General features: G+C 34.9%; 1 protein-coding gene across 1 annotated transcript in view; it reads right to left on the reverse strand.

Moving 5' to 3' along the window:
- LOC107571559 (calsyntenin-1-like) overlaps positions 1–9,123 on the reverse strand; it is a 23,960-nt gene extending 14,837 nt beyond the window's left edge. The window contains exons 1-7 of the mRNA XM_016257884.1: positions 8,875–9,123; positions 7,771–7,822; positions 6,207–6,402; positions 2,705–2,913; positions 2,306–2,455; positions 1,183–1,368; positions 726–974 (exon numbers count right to left, since the gene is read on the reverse strand). Of these exons, the coding sequence (XP_016113370.1) occupies positions 726–974; positions 1,183–1,368; positions 2,306–2,455; positions 2,705–2,913; positions 6,207–6,402; positions 7,771–7,822; positions 8,875–9,123 (1,291 nt within the window). The remainder of the gene's footprint in view (positions 1–725; positions 975–1,182; positions 1,369–2,305; positions 2,456–2,704; positions 2,914–6,206; positions 6,403–7,770; positions 7,823–8,874) is intronic.
- Between the last annotated feature and the right edge of the window lie 10,798 nt (positions 9,124–19,921).

Genomic DNA, 19,921 nt, shown 5'->3' on the forward strand with positions numbered 1-19,921 from the left:
TATATATATATATATATATATATATATATATATATATATATATATATATATATATATATATATATATAAAATAGTTTTTTTTTGTTTTTTTATCGTTTTCTTTCAAACATGTTTTTTTGTAGTTAATGCATTCAATTCCTTTTAAAGGAAAGAAAACAAAACAATAAAGCAATTTGTAATGACACGTATTTCAGAATATATGTGTGTGTGTGTGTGTGTGTGTGTGTGTGTGTGTGTAACACTGGATAAGGGGAACACTGGGGATTTTTTTTGTTGGAATACCACATATAAAATGGCTAGCAAACTAAACAAAACACAAAACAAAACAAAACAAATAAAATAAACATTACTGACCCCACAATTTTGAACAGTTGTGTATATTTATGTATATACATTTACATAAAACCAACAAAAAGGTGATTATTAAAGTGATTATTTTTTTGTAATACTACACATAAAATGCCTGATAGATATCATGAGATGTCATGAAATTTAAAATATTAATTTAAAATATAATAAAAAGCTGCAATAAAAGTGCATTACTTATTATCCATTACAGTGTCATACTAAATAAATGTGTTAACAGCGTTAATAACACATTAAATTTATCACATGATGATTTTGACTGCCCTACTGAAGTAAAAAGACGAAGAGGAAATGCAAACATTTAAGCCATCATCACCCTCTCAGACCTGTCAGTGTGTTTTGTGTATGAATGTCATTACCAGTCTTGTCAGAGTTGCAGAGTATGGTCTCCTTCTCCCTGCCTCCAGGTCCGTGTCTCATCCACACTGAGATGGTGAAGGGCTCTTTCAGGGTGGTGCTTACCACACCCTCAGGAACCTTGATGGCCTGGGTGCCGTTGAACTCAAACACCTGGTCGCTGTCGTGCCCGTTGTCAGTGGGCAAGCCGACGGTCCAGTTGGCAGAGTTGCCGGGAGCAGGCAACAGCTCCACAGTGCCAGCGCTGGCACCTGGATGGGCACACAAACAATTATTCATTACAGTATCCCAAAATATTGGTTGCATTATAGTTCAGCATGTGCCTGTGGGATTATGAAGGTAATACGATTATGTAAATTAGTCTAAAATAGTTTACACTTTAGTCGCTTAATGTAATAAGCACATTTAATGATCTTGATGTTAATGTAACTCTATTATAATAAGGATGTTGGGACTAACCGCACAGCTTGTGCAGGGATTTTTCGGAGTACGTGTCGCGGTCACAGCCCTTGCCGATGTGATTAGTCTCCAGCATGATGCTGGCCTGAATGGAGGTGATTGGCTCCTCGCAGGTCTCCAGGTGCATGCTGGGGAACAGGGCTAGACTGCCTGTACCAGGCTCATATTCAATCCTTTTATTAAATCCTATCAACAGAGAGAAAATGTGTCATTCAAAAAACAAAGAGTATTCTGTAAAACACTAACATTAGTTTACATGAAATAACAATGAAAAATACCTGATATGATCTTTTTTGTTTTAAATACACTACCATTCAAAAGTTTGGGATTGGTTCGATTTTGAAAGAAAGTATTATTGTGAAATATTGTTATGTAATAACTGAGCTGAATTTTTCAGTGACACACAAGATACCTCAGAAATCATTCTAATTTGTCAATTTGCTGCTCAAGAAACACTGATGATAAGAAGAAATGTTGAAATATTGTAGAAACAGTGACACATTTGTATAAATGTCTTTACTGCGATTTTTGATCAATTTAATGCGTCTTTTCTGGTATTCATATCTTTCAACAAAATAAAATCTTACGGAAAAAATGTTGGAACAGTAGTTCAAAATGTATAATTAAACGCTGTATAAATTAACATTAGTTAACATAAAACAACCTTTTTTTACATTAAAGTTTTTTTTACTTTTACTCTTTCTTTTTTTTAACACAATACATCACATCCCCAGGACTGTTCATAAACACCATATTAAAAGAAATAGAATTTACAAGTTGATTTTTTTAACTTAACACAATATTGTTTTTATTTGTGGGTTATTTCTTAGCAAATACTTATAAAAACGAGATTAAAATCGATTGACAGCCCTAACATATTAAAATGTATGTTAATATTAGTTCAGACAGTATTTAACTACAATCTTTAGCTATAATGGAGGATTTGTCTTTTAAACTTCTTTGTCCATGTACACAACTTGTTGAAGCACAAAGCTGTATACTTGCATCTGAAATTTCACAAAACTGACCTTCATGGCTGAGCTTTCCAGCTTTAAACAACAAAATAATACAGTTGTGTTTGTTTGAATGTATGAGAGACAAAAGATCCAGAGGTCTTTGATACCTTGCCAGCTTGGTTTGCAGGTGGGCTTGATGTTGATTTTCACAAGAACGTCCTCAGATGCACGGTTTTTACCGCAGTCATATGCGGTCAAGGTGAGTTTGTACAAGTGTTCCTTGCTGTAGTTCAGCTTCTCGGTGTTCTTGATGTTGCCTGTTCATAAGGAGAACGGACAAGCAATAACCTCACAAGATAGGTAAGCCCAATTGAATACTTAAATTCAGGCCACAACTCAAGGTGACTGTTTTGCTGACGTCAATGTTAGGTATGCTACAGATCCGAAAATGGCAGCTTGTTTCCACAAATTAATTTTTATAGGCACATGAGTAACAATGACCTAGAAGTCAATATCACGGATATAACTTGGGGTTTTGGCAGGAGATCTGAATTGGCAGCACTTACCATCCTTGTCAATGGTAAAGGGCACATCAGGGGTGACAATCTCGTAGCTGCAGATCTGACTGAACTGGAAAGAGCAGTCAGCGTCCACGGCCTCCACCTTCAGGATGCTGTCATACTTTTTGCCCTCGATCACTGTGGCTTTGTAGGACTTCTCTTTGAACACTGGTGAATACTCGTTCACGTCATTCACTTGGATGTGGACGGTAGCCCTGGGCGACATCAAAACGTCATTAATAAACTAGAATCAGACAAGTGGGAATAAGCACGCCAGCGACGCAAGTCTTGTTTGTTAACAGATGGATGATTCATTTAGGCATGCTCTGATGGGACGCAGTCATTCACAGGACCCTCAAGTGTTCTAATATCTCATTATGTGATATCATAAGAAGGGGATGTTTCAAATGGGGTCTATGGCTTCTGAGTGCCACAAATTTTTTTTAAAAGACAAAGAAATTAGAGATAAAAAAGCATGTCTTAGATGTGCTAGATCTAAAAAAAGATCTTTAATTTTTAAATGTAACAACCAAGGTGAAAGTAAGAATAGAAGTGAATCGGTTTACTAAGTTATAATTTTTCTGTGCTGAATTTTATTAATATCACATTGTTAAGTAAGGCAAATCTAATGTAAACCTTAATTTACAGCTGACTTGCCCATTGTGTTTTTAATTATTTATTACACTGAAAACAAAATTTGTGTACAAATACATTTTCACTCAGAAATAGCAAGTAACGCACTGAATTAAATAGAAACACTGGAATAGTATTTTCTTGTAAAACATACTTCAATAATCTTTGATTTTTGAAAAAAAAAATTAACAGTGCAGTTACTATGCATAAATAAATCATATACACTAACGTTCAAAAGTTTGGGGTCCGTAAGTTTTAAAAAAAAATGTTTTTAAGAAATTTATAATTTTCTTCCGCAAGGATGCCATGAAGTTTATCAAAAGTGACAATAAAGTCATTTATAATGTTGCAAAATATTTCTATTTCAAATAAATGCTGTTTGTGTTTAAACAGAAATTGTTTGCTGTTTAAAAAAAATTAAAGAATCCTAAAAGAAATAAAATATTAAGCAGCACAACTGTTTTCAACATTAATAATAATAAGAAGAAATGCTTCTTAGGCACCAAACCAGCATATTAGAATGATTTCTGAAGGATCATGTGACATTGAAGACTGGAATAATGTCTTCATAGGAATAAATTACATTTCATAATATATTCAAATAGAAACTGTTATTTTAAATTATAATAATATTTTACAATTTTTACTGTATTTTTGATCAAATAAATGCAGCCTTGGTGAGCACAAGATACGTTTTTCAAAAACTCTTAAAAATCTTACCAACCCCACACTTTTAAATACATTTTGACACATTGAACAACTAGGATGCTTACGTGTACCATTCTGGCTCAATTCTAGCGCCATTACAACTATTAATTCCAGTTCTTTTTAAACTCCCAAACAAGATACGCACTTGTGAGATTTCTTCATGTTGCTGCCATCAGGTCCCTCTCCACAGTCGTAGGCCTGGATGGTGAAGGTGTGCTCCTTTTGCAGCTCACAATCCAGTTTATCCTTGGCCCGGATCACGCCCTCGCCAGTGGATTTATCCAACACCACCGCCTCGAACGGCACGTTCTGCCCATGAATCCTGAAGCCGCAGATCTCCCCTGCAAACGGCACACGCATGTTTAGTCAAGCCCACCCGTGAGCCAAAGCACCAGCTGCTGTTCATGAGATAAAAGAAACCCACAACACGCCACACTCAAATAAGAACAGCCAAAGTTGGTTTGGCAGCCAAAGGGATCGAAACACTGAGGGGAGGTGGGAGGTGAAGGTGTCTGTGGAGGAAGCCAGAAGCACTGTGGGATGGGGGGGTGAGTATTTGGGAGGTGGAAGGGAGAGTTAAAAGGGGGATACTGAGTGTCTGGTCCAAGCCATTTGATCACATTGCATCCAGTCATGCAGTAAGAAACCCAGAATGTGGACAGGCATTTCACAGGAATACTTAATATACAAGGACAGGAAAGAAATGATATGAACCAATGAACAGATATCTGTTGTATTTAATAGCATAATATATCTAAAGTAGTACTTGAGGTGTTTAATGCAGATTTTTGGTTAAAAGTAACATTTAAACAAGAAAGCAAGGTCAAAGTGTTAAGTTAATCATGGGGCAATGAGAAGGATTTATGACAGAGATCCAGCATCCTTTCAGAAGTGCACAAATCAAAGCAAATATACAAACAAACAAGCAAAAACCCCTCATTTGGAGTTTAAAATCCCCCTTAAAATTAGATTTGGGCGTGAAGGAAGTCTTCCTGTGCAATGTTGTCTCTTTCAAACCTTTAAAAAAACAAAGAATGAAACAAAACAAAATCGAGGAGCAGAGGCAGTAAACTTAAAGGCTGGATGAGAGCTGGGGTTAGAAATATCCATTTGCTTGACATCCACATCAACCAGCAGTAGTTGCCATGCCGCGTATTTAACATTAGTGGAGGAGAGGGTGAAGAGGCTCAAACCACACCACAGACTGGACAGCAGAGAGTTTGCATCATTTAACAATCTCAGCAATGTCGCATAATTTTTCTGTGCTGAATTTTATTAATATCACATTGTTAAGTAAGGCAAATCTAATGTAAACCTTAATTTACAGCTGACTTGCCCATAGTGTTTTTAATTATTTATTACACTGAAAACAAAATTTGTGTACAAATACATTTTCACTCAGAAATAGCAAGTAACGCACTGAATTAAATAGAAACACTGGAATAGTATTTTCTTGTAAAACATACTTCAATAATCTTTGATTTTTGAAAAAAAAAATTTTTACAGTGCAGTTACTATGCATAAATAAATCATATACACTAACGTTCAAAAGTTTGGGGTCCGTAAGTTTTAAAAAAAAATGTTTTTAAGAAATTTATAATTTTCTTCCGCAAGGATGCCATGAAGTTTATCAAAAGTGACAATAAAGTCATTTATAATGTTGCAAAATATTTCTATTTCAAATAAATGCTGTTTGTGTTTAAACAGAAATTGTTTGCTGTTTAAAAAAAATTAAAGAATCCTAAAAGAAATAAAATATTAAGCAGCACAACTGTTTTCAACATTAATAATAATAAGAAGAAATGCTTCTTAGGCACCAAACCAGCATATTAGAATGATTTCTGAAGGATCATGTGACATTGAAGACTGGAATAATGTCTTCATAGGAATAAATTACATTTCATAATATATTCAAATAGAAACTGTTATTTTAAATTATAATAATATTTTACCATTTTTACTGTATTTTTGATCAAATAAATGCAGCCTTGGTGAGCACAAGATACGTTTTTCAAAAACTCTTAAAAATCTTACCAACCCCACACTTTTAAATACATTTTGACACATTGAACAACTAGGATGCTTACGTGTACCATTCTGGCTCAATTCTAGCGCCATTACAACTATTAATTCCAGTTCTTTTTAAACTCCCAAACAAGATACGCACTTGTGAGATTTCTTCATGTTGCTGCCATCAGGTCCCTCTCCACAGTCGTAGGCCTGGATGGTGAAGGTGTGCTCCTTTTGCAGCTCACAATCCAGTTTATCCTTGGCCCGGATCACGCCCTCGCCAGTGGATTTATCCAACACCACCGCCTCGAACGGCACGTTCTGCCCATGAATCCTGAAGCCGCAGATCTCCCCTGCAAACGGCACACGCATGTTTAGTCAAGCCCACCCGTGAGCCAAAGCACCAGCTGCTGTTCATGAGATAAAAGAAACCCACAACACGCCACACTCAAATAAGAACAGCCAAAGTTGGTTTGGCAGCCAAAGGGATCGAAACACTGAGGGGAGGTGGGAGGTGAAGGTGTCTGTGGAGGAAGCCAGAAGCACTGTGGGATGGGGGGGTGAGTATTTGGGAGGTGGAAGGGAGAGTTAAAAGGGGGATACTGAGTGTCTGGTCCAAGCCATTTGATCACATTGCAAATTCATGCAGTAAGAAACCCAGAATGTGGACAGGCATTTCACAGGAATACTTAATATACAAGGACAGGAAAGAAATGATATGAACCAATGAACAGATATCTGTTGTATTTAATAGCATAATATATCTAAAGTAGTACTTGAGGTGTTTAATGCAGATTTTTGGTTAAAAGTAACATTTAAACAAGAAAGCAAGGTCAAAGTGTTAAGTTAATCATGGGGCAATGAGAAGGATTTATGACAGAGATCCAGCATCCTTTCAGAAGTGCACAAATCAAAGCAAATATACAAACAAACAAGCAAAAACCCCTCATTTGGAGTTTAAAATCCCCCTTAAAATTAGATTTGGGCGTGAAGGAAGTCTTCCTGTGCAATGTTGTCTCTTTCAAACCTTTAAAAAAACAAAGAATGAAACAAAACAAAATCGAGGAGCAGAGGCAGTAAACTTAAAGGCTGGATGAGAGCTGGGGTTAGAAATATCCATTTGCTTGACATCCACATCAACCAGCAGTAGTTGCCATGCCGCGTATTTAACATTAGTGGAGGAGAGGGTGAAGAGGCTCAAACCACACCACAGACTGGACAGCAGAGAGTTTGCATCATTTAACAATCTCAGCAATGTCGCTTTTGAGCAGGAACTGAACTCTGGAGCGTCAGAGTCTCACAGATTTAATATCGGTTTGGTTGTGTTAAAAGCAAACCCCTAAATGGGACTTTACAAGGAGGATGTCTCCCCCCCCCCACACCCCCCCGAGTAACCAGTGCACGTGCATTATTTCCCTTCATTTGTTCTGTTTTGGAGCTGAAGTACTGTTAGGATCTGCAAACTTCAATGGATGTCTCATGCATAGATATTTCTAGATACTGTTATCCCCGCATCACACTTGTCATCCAGTAGCTGAATTTTCATTTCCAACGAATTCAAAGGTGAGAGGAAACCGAAAACCAAACCAAAAAGAAGAAGAACTGGGAAGAGATTAAAAAGAGCATGACAGGAGTTTCCGTGTGAAGTGCCGATTTCTTTTGTATTTGCGTTAGTGGGTTAATAAAACGGTTACAAGGCAGTAGAAAGAGCCCATCATCACCTTCTTTGGTGAAGGTCACCTCAAAACTCTCTACAAGAAGGGAGAAAAGACAAACCCAGGTCAGTCAGAGAAAGAATGAGATGCACAGAAACACAGACAAGAAAGAGAGGACAGATGTCACAGAAGCAGCCGAGGACTCAAAATACCTCATTTGACTTTTCACACTGTTCAGATTAGGGTTGGGCGATATATATTGAATATTTATGATCACTTTGCAACGATATAAAATTAAACAACACTGTGAATACATAAATGTGCTTTTAACTTGGCCATTAAAGTTCTTGAAGAGACCTCTTTAAGAGAGCATAGGGACAGACTGAACAGGGCCTCTGACTTTAAAAAAAAATGGCATTAAATGTTGGTATTCATTTCCATGAATCGGTTAGAACTGTCTATTTTAGTGAATTGTTTCAAAACTCAGATTCATCAGTACAATTGTGTCATCACTAAAACATGTTCACCATTATATTTTTCATATATTAAAATGTTTTAAAGAGATATGTAGGTAAATACTCTTGATTATTTCTTTTACTATTATTTCTAACCAAATAAATGAACATTTTTAATCCAAGAGGTATGAAATACAGACACAGCTAATTAAATATTTAAAAAATAATAATTAATTAATTTAAACAATATTTTAAAATAAAATAAATCACAATAACATAAATAAAATAAGATATTTCAAAGCAAATGCATATATATTGAAAATTAATATTTTTTTACTATATCGCCCAGCCCTAGTACAGATCGCTTTTATCTTCCTTGTACTTCAAGGACAATATCTCAGACACTGTCATTTGTAGCAATCTGCATCATGCTAATGCTGAGCGTATTCTGAGCCCTAATATGACTGTACAGCACAAAACAATATACTTTGATGAGTCCACATTGACAGTCACAGAAACACAAAAAACAGCCTTGAGCACAGGAGGAAATTGCCATAGAGCTCCTGTTAAGGTTAAAACAATAAATGGTGCAACCATATGAAAGAATAAGGGTAAGCCAAAACATTTTTTATAGTAGTATCAGCACTAAAATTATAATATATTATAATATATAAAACTTGATTAAAAAAAAAAGTTTTTTTCCTGCTTGGCTGACCGCTAAAGGGTTCTGTTTGACCCTATCGGTGGCCTCTGCTGGTGGACCTGTCCACCCCGTTTTTACCCCTACAATTAGAGATGGATTTTCCATTAGGATCTGCTGTTCAGAGCAAGTCATGCGGTGGAAGCTTTGTGCCTCATCAGTGCATTCTGGAGCTTTAATGACTGTACATCCCCACACTTCCCCTAAAACCCAGACTGACGCTTCAGCCTGCATGCCTGCATGCCAACTCCAATAGTCCTCCATTTCCCATCAGGCAAAACACAATGAATATTGATTCATTCCCTCAGACTGCTATATTGCACAATGGAATCGATGAAGATGTAACAATAGCTGAGAAGTTAGGAAAAAAAACTAGTGGAGGGACTTAATTGTTTATTTGATTTGACTTCTGCTTCATTACTGCCTAAGGATTGAAGTTTTAGAGGTCTGAAGTTTAAAGTTTAAGGACTTGCTCACAACGAGTCAGAGGAAATATTGAAATTGACAGCGAGCTGGCACTGAATAGTCCTCCACTGATAGGAATGTAAGAGCTCTCTATAGAGTACGTCTGTCTGCAGTGGAATTCGATGCTTGGAGCTGGTTTATAAAAGGCCAGCAGAACATCGATCATGATGCTGCATGTCTGTCCCTAATTGGACACTGCACTCTTTGAAGCAACCTTTCATATACACTAAATAAATCTACATGTTCTACAAAAATTCCACAGAGATTTACAATGCTGGGAGCAAAAGTCCTTTGCTTTGAATTCAGTAATCTAACATTTGATCAATTTCACAATATTTTATTGTAGGCCTAACACTTATATTTTATATGTATACGTATATATTTATATATATATATACAGTATATATATATATATATATATATATATATATATAGAATCATTAAATTAATACAATATCAAATATATAAATACAATGAAATGAATAATATATTCATATTCAATACAATGTGATATATTTTGTGATAGATACCATATATATATATATAAATATATAATAATATAATTAAATAAATACAATATAAAAGCAATATATAAATAAATAATAAAATTCCTATTCGGTACAATGTTAATATATTCAATTAATTGTCAAATAAAAAAAAAATTTGTATTGTTTTGGGGGAACAAGGCATTTTAATATATAATATAATAAAAATAATACATCATAAAAATGATATATTTACTATATTAAACCAGCACGGTCTGGTTTAAATGAATCTAAATGGCACAACAGTTCTGTATGGATTTTGCCAAACTCACTGATCAGAGTAAAGTGAGTTAGTCAGCATGGCACCATGTCCTGAGCCGCCCGGCATTGGCAGAGAGGCTAAGAATGCGCCAGTCACCCACACAGCCATGTGACGCTTCAAAGTGAATTTAAGAAAGCTTGTTCATATAATCAGTGTGCCAAATGTCTGCACTCTCACTACTGGCTCACACAAACAAAGCTTACTGAAATCATTGCTTATGAACTATCAGAGGAATTATATATTTATGAGGTGCTGCAGCACCTTCACTGATGAGATTATCAGTGAAAAATGACCTAAGTGCTTTGATATTTATACAAATAACTCAAGGTAAACCACATTAGTGCATGTGGACCAATCTTTCTCCCAAATGTTTGCCACTAATTTGATAGGAGTGTCCCATATTCATGCACCAGGAGAATAACAAGGACTGCTGCTAAAACCGTGAGAAAGGAGGGAGTGCATTGACAATGGACCACTGCATAGAGATTTGAAACGAGGTCAAAGTAAATCTCTAAGTGATTAAGAATGGCTAGAGCCAATGCTAGGGCTGCACATTCCCTCTCACAGGAAACAAGCAGAGTAAGAAGAAATTTCATTGATCTTGATATCAGAAGAGCTCTAGAAGTCTGGCGACCAGCTGCTTGGCGAACGAGAGAGGCAATTTAAAAAAATTGACGGGTTTATGGACTGCCTATCTTCAACTGTACCGATTAAATATGAGCTTATTACTGCAACATGCTTAAAAATACCTCAATTGGAACTGCTTATTAACTTATTATCTCTAATATGTGGAAAAAAGATAAGGGAGAATCACACCACCAACATCCATCATAGCTTGCACCTGGACTTTGTAGGAATCAGTGGAACTCAGTGTTTTACATATTCAGTTTTGCACTACATTTACTGCTAAATGTCTAGGGACACGAGCAAATATAAACTCAAGAAGCATAAAGAAGTACATGGAGAAACAAACAGCCCCATTAACCTAGAGCATTAGAGACTCCAAGAATATCTACAAACCTAATTACCAACAAGAGCTGACTTCACCAATCATATCAATTATTATAACAAGTTCAACTGCAGGCTGATGATTTTAGGTCTTTTATTCAAAATGTAATTATGGTTTGTTATAGAGCTATTTTAAGGTTTAATTGACAAGATGCGAGTAGGAAAGCTTTGTCATACCATCAATACATTATCAAACTAAAGAACCAAGAGTCCAGACCAAGGGAAAAATCATTCAAAACAAGTTCACAAAGGACTTTTATTATGGCTCCTATCTGACTAAATGAAAGGTCATTTCTAAATTACCTTTAGAAATATTCTGCTGACTTTTCATTGAAAACATGAATAAGAGCATTTCATCATAATACGCCCTCATTTGACAGCTTTAATAACTGGAGACAAATCAGGTGCATATACTCCAGTCATCAATACAACAAACTTCTAATGATAAAAATGAAAATTCTGTCAATATTTGAATAAAACCAAGCCCAGACAACAACCAATTATTTTGGTTTTCTGTGAGGATGCACTATGTGTCAGCAAATCTGTACGCCAGCTTAAAGCCAGAGCGCAGAATCACACACTGACTAGTGCGCAGTGGCATTTGCCGCCTCTGTCTGTTCGAGCTGAGAGCACGCCGAAGCTCAGCAGCTCATTAGTGTTGACTGAAGGCTTTGAGCTCTGAAAGCGAGAGGACAGATGCGCTGTGCTTTAGCTTCAGACTGCAGAAACACTGCAGTAGCAGCAGCAGAGGTTGATGTGAAGGGCAGATTGCTCTCTTCAACGGCTGATCGGTGCCTGTACCCAAAATGCGAGTACATCAGCAGTTGCTGGGCGAAAAGGATACTCCTGCAGTGCTGATCTCATTGTGTGCAGACCTGACAGCGAGGCAGCGGCAGGAAACTAAATGAGCTCAGCAGACTGATGTCATCAACTGCGGGGTCCATCACGAGGCTGTCTGACTGAAGCAGCTGTTGAGAAACACCTTTCAAAACATAGCTAAAAGACACAGCTCTTCAGCGAGCACTTATAGAACAGTTATGGTATTGGATACTAATTGAACAATACAGACTCCAAGTACACAATTTAGTATGAGCTATGAAGCAAAATACCTGTTCAGTATAGAATTTGAGTAAAATACACAAATTCAAATTTTTTTTTACATAAAAATATTAAGTACATAATGATTCTCATGAAAATCATTATGTATGCAATGCATATAGAATAATCTTAATTAATACTTATTTATATTTATATTTTTAAATAGTTTTTTATATTAATAAGTCTCTTTGTTTTTGTCATATATTTTAATGTAATTTTACTGCATATACCTAAAAAAATATATATTTGCAAAATATACAACATGTCATGAAGGTGAGAAAATTATAAAATTTTCACACACATATGAACTGATAATATCAACTCAAAAGTAAAGCGATTCACCCAAAAAGATGACTTTTTTGTAATTTTCTATTTTGTAACTCTATATTTTCACTATGCATTAAAATTAACGACTTTAAAAATATATGACAACAACAAAAAGATGAAAATACAAAAATATATAAATATATTAAATATAAATAAGTAAATGTTTTTATTTAATAATTAAGATTGATTAAGATTTAATATTTTTTATATTTATATAAATGCTATTTATATATTATTATTATTTATATATATATATTTATTTTATTTTTATTATGTGATAAATGTATACATTTACTTTAAATCTGTACTTTGATACTGCTACTATTGTTAGCTACTTTATGAAAAATGTGTTTTTTCATCATTTATAAATCCCTTTGGATAAAAACCACCTGCTAAATGAATAAATGTAAGTGTGTGTAGTTATATGAAAATATACATTGACTGAAAAATCTCTTATGTCAGCTCATCACTCAAGCCAAACACTAAATCTATGACTCTTGTGCACGTAAATACTTCAACATCCTCTGTGCTAACAGCTCCCATCCCTTATACTGCTCAGAAAATTGCTGTCTGAAAATATCTGCGCGGTGTGCAGCAGCTGGAGCTAATACAGATGATTTATTGGCTTCTGTGCACCGGTGTCTTATGACTCACCCCACAGGCAGAAGCCTGATCAGTGACACTAATTGAAGGATAGAACCTCCACAGCAATAACACCATAATGCTCACCTCCGTTCATATTACATGCCACATCTGATTTCACACCTTCTGGAAAACTGTATGCTTGACAGAACTGTCGCTTCATTTTCATGTTTCTTTACCCTGTTCATTTTCAGCTGCAATACATTTGAGATTTAAAACTGCGCATGGTTCAAGAACTGACAATTGTACATGTCTATCAATGCTACAAACACATGATGCATGATTCTAACGCTGTAACCAGTACAAAGAGAGCTGGGAGGAAGTCTAGGACTTGGTATTGTTGTCTGTGAAATTTGTGATCTGGCTCATAAATCGTCTTAGCAAAGTGGGTTCACGTGACCTAAGGGTACTGCTGCTGCTGCTGGTTGTCTGTGGACAGATTGTCAGACCAGACTACCCTGATAATCTGCTTTAAAATCCCAGGTTTATAAAACCTTAAGAGCCGAGGTAAGTCACATGCTTAAAGGGCAAACTGAGACATAATGCTACTAATAAAGAGAACAAGATCAGAACATGACATTGTTTTCCTCACTTATATGTGATGTTTTAAAGAAGTTTCATTACCAAGTAGGCCTACTGTACATCAATTTAACTAACTAGATTGAGTGTGGTTTTTGCCTATGCAAAACTTGACACCAAGATACGACAAGACTACCATTCAAAATTATGTTCTTTAGAACTTTCTATATATCAAAGAATACTGAAGAAAAATGTAGCACAGTTTCCACACAAAAATACTAAGCAGCATAACTGTTTTCAGCATTTATAATAATAAGAAATGTTTCTTAAGCACCAAATAAGCATATTAAAATAATTTCTCAAGGATCATGTGACACTGGAGACTGGAGTAATGATGCTGAAAATTCAGGAATAAATGAATAAATATATTACATTTTAAAATATATTACAACGGAAAACAGTTATTTTAATTTGCAATAATATTTCACAATATTACTGTTTTTATTGTATTTTTGAACAAATAAATCCTGCTTTGGTAAGCATAAGAGACTTCTTTAAAAAAAAAAATCAACCTCAATTTGAACAGTAAAGTCATTTTGAAATATTGTATATTGAATGTCGAACGGAAACACCAAAATAATACATCTACCAAAATAAGCTATTTTTTAAATATATACACTCACAAGCCATGACAAAAAGAGAAGAAAAATTTTTATTTTGGTCATTCTGAAATGTAGAAGCCAAAACCTGTCATCTGTCAACTATGAGCAAACATGAAGCACACTCTAAAATGTTTAGAATTTATTATATTTAATAACAAATGAGCCACAGCGACTACAACATAGTAAGTGACTACAATGTACATTTCTTTTTTCTGTTTACCTGACAGTTATGATTTTTTTTCTTTTAAACACATGGGATGGAAACCGATAATTAAATTTTTTCTGATAATTCAATTCGCAAATTGAATAGAAAAATCTTTTTTATTATGGACCATAAATATGGCTCTGGGTCCCCTGTACGGCTGCTTAGAAACAACACTGCACTATTTGAAAATGCCTTAAGCCTCACTAAGTAATAGAAAGTAAATCAAAGCAGCAACATGGGACATTTGTAGCTGAGTGGTCAAACACTCGAGGTTAATCTGGGTTTACACCGACAAAGAACTGTTTGTACTCACAAACCCTTCTGCTGTAGAACAAATATACTGATAACATGGTTATCATCACATATTAACATACAAAGAGATACTCAAAAACCTGTTCACAAACAGGCAACAAAGTGTAAATTATAGGGATGCTCCATGGACAACCAGACAATTTAATGAATGAGTCTTTTTTCTGAAATGTTTTGGTACATCTCAATAATGGTCCTTGAGACCTCTTGGAGTACGTTCAGCCATGGCATTGATCCCAGCAAGAGAAAACCACTAAACACAGCAGCCAAACACCTGTTAAACACTGGCCACACTCCGACACACACTCATATAACATATGGTGCACACATTACTCCTTCTCTTACCAAAAACACATTTACCAATCAAACGGCAATTATTTTCTTCTTTAGACTTCCTTGAAGCCCTTAATGAACCATTAAAAACAGCTTATGTTTGAAAAGCCCACACTGATTTTTGGTTCCTTGCCGCTGTTGCCTCTGGCTTGCTTAGTTGGGGACACTTCATTTCCGGCGATATCGTTGACATAATTGCAAAGATATTATTTAAACTGAACTGGATGTTGACATCACTGAATTCAATGATGAACTGTCTTTAAATGAAAAATGAGTGTTTACTATTGTCACTTTGCATTATTGACACTATTTTCCTAATTAATGCTGTTCAGTTGCTTTGACACAATCTGTATTGTTAAAAGCGCTATATAAATAAAATAAAGGTGACTTGATGTCTGGTGTGCATCATTATAAACTAAACGAGCGGGTATCAAAAAGGAAGGGCTGCTTACCAGGCTGGCGGAGAATGAATCTGATTACTGAAGGAGGTCTGATGTGGTTGATATCATTTCTGAGCGCCCTGCGGCTCTGGCACAAGGCAAGCGCTTGGGACGGCAGGCAGCCAGTTGGCTGTTTTTACATGCATTTTACATAGAAGCACTTTAGATCCTTGCACAGCAGCAACATAGTGCAACTGTTGTGACAAAAGTAATGGATAGAACTGTTTGATAAATGGGCTAAAATGATGACAACACATTAAAAATACGATTTCATAATGACAGCAGTCAAACAGTGAAGTGTCGAGACAAGTGGTTAAAGGCTACAGGTCGCTATAGATGGAAACATACTCAGTTTTGTCGATGTCTGAAGAGGTTGTTACAGCATAGAGTTTTATCCATGAAAGCTATGCAAATCTATGGTATGTAACTGGTGCATTAGAGCAATACTGACACTTGAGCACAGTGGAGTAAATATGTGCTCCGAGATCACCGTTCAATCCATTTTCATTCAGAATGATTCATCAACAGCACGCTAAAAGGGTAGTAAACTGTTTATTTGCAGTCTAAACAACATTTATTTGAAGTTTTTTTGAAAGCTGAAGCAGACTGGAACAGAAAAGAATAGAATAGAATAGACATCATTATTATATTTATCAAAGTGATTAAAGTTCATTTTTAATTGTTAAAGTAAATAATAATAAAAAGGAACAAGTATTTACAAGTAAATGGGGTCGAAAGAATATTATATTCTTAACATATTTGACAGTCGTTATAATATAATATAAAATAATGTTATAGAATGTAACAGAATGGAATAGAACAGAATATAATAGAAAATTTTTATTTGATATAAATTGATATAATTAAAATTATATTTAGAGTGGTTAAAGTTCATTTTTAATTGTTAAAGTAAATAATAATAAAAAGGAACAAGTATTTACAAGTAAATGGGGTCGAAAGAATATTATATTCTTAACATATTTGACAGTCGTTATAATATAATATAAAATAATGTTATAGAATGTAACAGAATGGAATAGAACAGAATATAATAGAAAATTTTTATTTGATATAAATTGATATAATTAAAATTATATTTAGAGTGGTTAAAGTTCATTTTTGGATGTCAATGTTAATATTATTACACAGCCTTGCTTTTATTATTAATAATAATAATAATAATAATAATAAATTGTGTTGAAAGAACAAGATTCTTAATATTATATTTAACATTAATAATTAGGGATGCACCGATATGAAAATTTTGGCCGATACCGATAACCGATATACATCAAATAAACACAATATTACAATGTACAATTGCACAAAAGGCTGCAAACGAACAGCGCGCATCTGAAGTGTCTCTGAAGGAAATAATGCATTATTTATCGGCTTTAAGATATCGGCCAAATTTTCTTATCTGGCCGATACCGATAACAGAAAAAATTAGCCGATATGGGCCGATACCGATATGGTGGCCGATATATCGTGCATCCCTATTAATAATATAATATAACATAACATAACATAATATAATATAAAAAAACATTTGTTTATATTATATATTAAAGTTGATATAAGTTCTTTTTGGACAATAAAGTTAACAACAACAACAACAATACTAATAATACATTTTCATATTATTATTATTATTATTATTATTAATATATCAGTTGTTTTAAAATTCCATTGGGTGACATCAGAATTCTAGCACATAAATTAAACCCTTTATCTTCACCAATCTACAGAACATGATCATTAGAGCAAGAGCACCTACTTTTAACAATTGCAGACAATAATATTTGTATTTGACACGCACAAACCATTTACCACCATCCATTCTCCAGATTACAGTCATTTGGATAATACCCGCAAATTAAGCCATTTAGCCATAATCAAATCTTTTGAATGCTAGCAGGCACAAATTAGAGGCTAATGATGCAGCAGAGTGAGAAAACACAGTTGGCCTGGAGCTGCCTCCATCCCAGCAGCACCCAAGATTAGGAGATCTTAGACAAATACTAAAGAACCTCAGACTAACCGGGTCCTGTGTGTGTTTTCTGCATGCATGTCTAAAGGGATAAAAAAAAAAAAAACCTGTATGTCACATTAAAGCAGAGGCATCCGGAACAAGCCAGAGGCTTTATATCCAAACACATTCCAAGCTACATATTGGAGTTGGCAAGCAGAGAATCGCCTAGTCAGTCTTTTACATGCTTTATCCAGCACAGCCATCCAGTCAGATTGCATCACCATGACCGGATAGGATGCAGACCATGTGCAGCTATCGCTATGTTATCTGATCGATGACAAATATTATTACAGGGGCTCTGGTCAGACAGCATGCGCCGAGCGCAGATGGGGGGTCTGAGTCAGGCACTATTGTGCTATGCCTGGCATGCAATCCTGTTAGCCATCATGTAAACCCACTGACACCTAATCCCATAATGAGATGCTCCCGTTTCATTCACTTACAAGATCACAGACTTGTATGACTTTACAAAGTACTGTGGTGGGTCACATATGCTCGAGCCAAATGTTTACAGTTAAGACGGCTGTAAGAACACACCGCTGACTTACGCTTCGCTCACAGTAGATCATTTCGATTTCTTACTTTTTTGGAAAAAGATTCACATTGTTCTTGAGGCATATTTCAACATTTTTATAGACATTTTTGGGGAAAGGTCCAGATAAAATCCAGCTTTGCCATTACAGGAATACATTTTATTTTAAAATGCATTAAAATAGAAAATCGTTATTTTAAATTGCAATAATATTATTTCACAATATTTTAATTTTTACTGTATTTTTTGATTAAATAACTGTTGAATGGTAGTGTACAATTAGAAAATACTTATGAAAAATGTAAACAAGTATAAAAACAATTTGTATTTGATTAAAGATTAAATCAAATTACATACAACTGGCCAACTAATTAAACCCAATAAACTGCATTTGTCAATATTTGTTAAGAAAACCCGGTAACACTTTATTTTAAGGTCCAATTCTCGATATTAAACCATTATACTGCAACTTTTGCCTCAAACTCCTCATTTGCTGCTTATTAATAGTTAGTAGTAGTAGTAATAGGTAGTTGTTAACTTGACTTTTTGACTTTAATTATATTTATGACTTTATGACTTGTTAAATTTAGGTATTAGGTAGGATTAGAGATGTAGAATATGGTCATGCAGAATATGTGCTTTATAAGTACTGATAAACAGCCAATATGTTAATAATTGGCATGCTAATAAGCAACTAGTTAATAGTGAGAACTGGTCTCTATTCTAAAGTGTTACCGAAAACTCTTCAAATGTAGATAATTCAAAGGCATTATTATGACTGACGAAAACATATAATAGACATTAAAAACAGTGGCTTTAGATTTTAGTACAGGGCGCGCAAAATCGCTAGGCTACCAAAATGTATCACTACTCTGCCCGATGGGCTATCTTAAATGCAGATCTCCCGCAGGTCCTTAAAAACTCATAAAGTGAGTTGTATCAAACTTAAGGCCATAAAAAGTTTTAAATACATTAAATGGTATAAGAAATAAAATTATAATTTCAACAGGTCTTACAGTTGGGGACGGAAAGACAAGAGTCGCGATCCGGCTGGATTAAACTTTAAAAGGCAATGAGGTCATTGGATAAATATGAGCGCTGCACGTTTCAAGTCAAAACACAGCGTGGATGTCTTTATTTGAATGTATTTGAAGGGAACCGACTGTCCTCAGAAACGTGTTGTTGGCATTTTAATTTCATTTGACCTATAATTCCTGATAAAGCAGCGTTTATGAGCGCGTGTGTACAGCCTTTACCAGGGAAACCGCAATATTTCAGCGCTCCTAAAGCGCTACCTCGTGGCAGAAAATTAATTTGCATTTCCAATAAACCTTTCTTGCTGTTTATGGTCAGATCAATGCAAATATCAACTCATGTTTTTACGCAGCAAACACATAGTGTTGTAAATGAGAAAGAAGTTAATGTGTCTTCAAAAAATCTAAACAATTAAGACAGTAATATTCATACGTTTTAAATTGACAATTTATATGCTTGATTTATCCCTTTTCATAAAAATGGTCTAAAGGCTGAAATGCTGTTGTATAAGATTTTTGCTTTTGTGAAAACCTGTATCTGAACTGTAAATCATGTAATTTTATGGCTCAATACTGTATGTTACCACAGACATTGTCCAACCCCACTCATACCGTGTTCATTTTACTTGTGCAGCTCTTAAAATGGGTC

This window comes from Sinocyclocheilus grahami, unplaced genomic scaffold (genome assembly GCF_001515645.1).
Source record: "Sinocyclocheilus grahami isolate Dianchi unplaced genomic scaffold, SAMN03320097.WGS_v1.1 scaffold29.1, whole genome shotgun sequence".
In the NCBI taxonomy this organism is placed as follows: domain Eukaryota; kingdom Metazoa; phylum Chordata; class Actinopteri; order Cypriniformes; family Cyprinidae; genus Sinocyclocheilus; species Sinocyclocheilus grahami.